The 2,122-nt window shown below is 57.8% G+C and overlaps 2 protein-coding genes across 2 annotated transcripts in view, besides 2 other annotated features; both read right to left on the bottom strand.

Moving 5' to 3' along the window:
* Window positions 1-589, bottom strand: part of Tco025E_05938 (uncharacterized protein) — a gene marked incomplete at both ends in the record, with an annotated part of 3,093 nt that extends 2,504 nt beyond the window's left edge. The window contains one exon of the mRNA XM_029372828.1: window positions 1-589. This exon is cut by the window's left edge and continues 2,504 nt beyond it. Coding sequence (XP_029227071.1) covers window positions 1-589 — 589 coding nt within the window.
* Window positions 590-810: 221 nt separating this feature from the next.
* Window positions 811-838: a microsatellite.
* Window positions 839-973: 135 nt separating this feature from the next.
* Tco025E_05939 (uncharacterized protein) lies at window positions 974-1,888 on the bottom strand (the record flags this gene model as incomplete). The annotated part of the gene is made up of 1 exon (XM_029372829.1): window positions 974-1,888. One exon carries the CDS (start codon window positions 1,886-1,888, stop codon window positions 974-976), a length of 915 nt encoding a protein of 304 aa, XP_029227072.1.
* Window positions 1,889-1,951: 63 nt separating this feature from the next.
* Window positions 1,952-1,990: a sequence feature (G-rich).
* Window positions 1,991-2,122: the final 132 nt, after the last annotated feature.

Below are 2,122 nucleotides of genomic sequence, written 5' to 3' on the forward strand. Positions count from 1 at the left end.
GCGCACTTGTTCTCCGCGGCTCTCCTGCCTCTTCAGCGCACTTGTTCTCCGCGGCTCTTCCTGCCTCTTCGGCGCACTTGTTCTCCGCGGCTGCTTCCTCCTCTTCGGCGCAATTCTTCTCCGCGGCTGCTTCCTCCTCTTCGGCGCAATTCTTCTCCGCGGCTGCTTTCTCTTCTTCAGCGCGACTTTTTGCCGCGGCTGCTTCCTCTTCTTCTATGGGTGGGGGAGGGGGTGGTGGGGCGCCCTCCTCCTCCTCCTCCTTCGCCTGCTGTTGCCCACTCCGCCGCAGCTCCGACGCCAGTGGGAGCTCCTCACCATCCGCGCCTTTCGGCGTGGCGTCCATCGGAGACACGTAGATAAAAGACAATGGCAGCACACCCTGCTCCTCCAGTGGAACGTCCATGTCCAGCCGGCCCACAGGTTGCCTTTTCTCGTTGCACGCAAAGGCCACGTAGTTCTTCATGGATGGTACGCCCAGCTTCCGCGAGATGTGCGGAAGAACTGTGCGCAGCGCCTTCCCCTCCTCAACCTTCTGCACGACATATTCAGAGGCCTTCAGCTTCTTGGCCACTATGTTGAAAAGCGGCATGCGTGCAACCGTGAAGAAAAGCCTACGCCTAATAGCCCTGTGCCCGCCTCTCTTGCCGCTGCCCCTACTTCAGGACCTTTCCTCAGGTATTATCACAGCACTGAGGAAGATGGAAGGGGAGGAAGAAAAAAAAAAGCCCCTCACACCACCGCATGTGCCTCTGCCCCTCGGCTTATCTTACTCCCTTTCAGCAACAATACGCGTCAGCCGCGCTGCGCCCGCACATACACACACACACACACACTCACAGCATCAGGCCACGCAATCACGTAGGCCTTTTAGCAAAATGAAACAAAACAATGGGCAACAGCAGCGAATGCAAATAATCCACCGGGCACTAGCAGGAGACGAAAATTTACTAAGAACTAAGAAGAAGTGTCACGACTACGGTGGCTTGTCCCGCAGTGTATGTCTCCCGGCTTTAGAGTAAAAACTCAAATCCACCAAAAGTCTTTGGGCGAGGGAGATGTCGACTTTGCTGCTTGCGGTCTCCGCATCCACCTCCTGGCAGTCCGAGGGAACGGTGAAGACAGACGGGTCCGGTGCAATGGGGACAAAGTTGTAGAAGTCGACCGTGACGACAGTGTCCTCCATCAGACGCCGCAGGTGGGTGTCGAAGGGCTCCTCTGGCATGACCAGCTCATCAAAGAAGGGTCCGCCAAAGTAGCGCCAATTCGGCAACGTGGCAGGGGCGCCGGTGAGCTCCTTCAGTGCCTGCTGTTGCCGTTGCGTCTGCACGCGCCAGGGAATCGTGAATACAAATTCCTCGACGCCCGCCTTCCCCTCCCCAGGCAGCTTAAAGCTCATGTTACGGATGTAGTAGTCCACTTGCTGCAGCGGCCCCGTGCTGTCACGGTCGTACCCCGTGTAGCGCGCCACCTCAACACCACGCACAAGACTCGGCTCCGCATGTTTCAGGAACTCGTCGGGAACGCCAAAACTCGCCACACCCCCCGCCATCTTGAAGGTGCGGCAAAAGCTGCTCTTTCCCTCGTAGCTCGCAGCGTAGCTGCCCGGGGCGTAGATCTCGAGCAGGAACCCGCGCCGCCGCGCCGCGTCGACGACGAAGGAGTATTGGTTTCCGAGGAAAAAGTTGTCAATGCGCAGCTGCCGTGTCTGGTTGGACACGTAGATGGCGCCGCTCTGCGCCACGGGCGTGGAGAAAAGGAAGGGAATCGTCGTCCCAGTGGTGACAACGAAACTCGGGGGAAACGGCACGAGCACGGCCCCAACCGCGGACGCATACGCAAGAAGAATAAAAACAAGAAGGAGCGCGGAGTGCATCGCTTTTGGCCCCATTTTTTTTTCTCTACTCGTTTGAGCACGCCGCCGAAGAATAGATCCACAAACGCACAAACTAAGAGGAGGAGGGGAAAGGGGGAAGGAAAAAAAGGGAAGAGGTGCCGCACTCGCAACGAGAGATGCCGAAAGAATAAGAGGCAAGTTGGGGGGGGAAGGGGAAGGGGGAAGCTTCATGACGGCCACCCGCACTGGTATTACTCCTCCTCCTCCGTTGCACCTTCCAGAACAAAA

The sequence above is a fragment of the Trypanosoma conorhini genome, assembly GCF_003719485.1.
Source record: "Trypanosoma conorhini strain 025E chromosome Unknown Tco_14.4_contig_00372, whole genome shotgun sequence".
NCBI classification, from domain to species: domain Eukaryota; phylum Euglenozoa; class Kinetoplastea; order Trypanosomatida; family Trypanosomatidae; genus Trypanosoma; species Trypanosoma conorhini.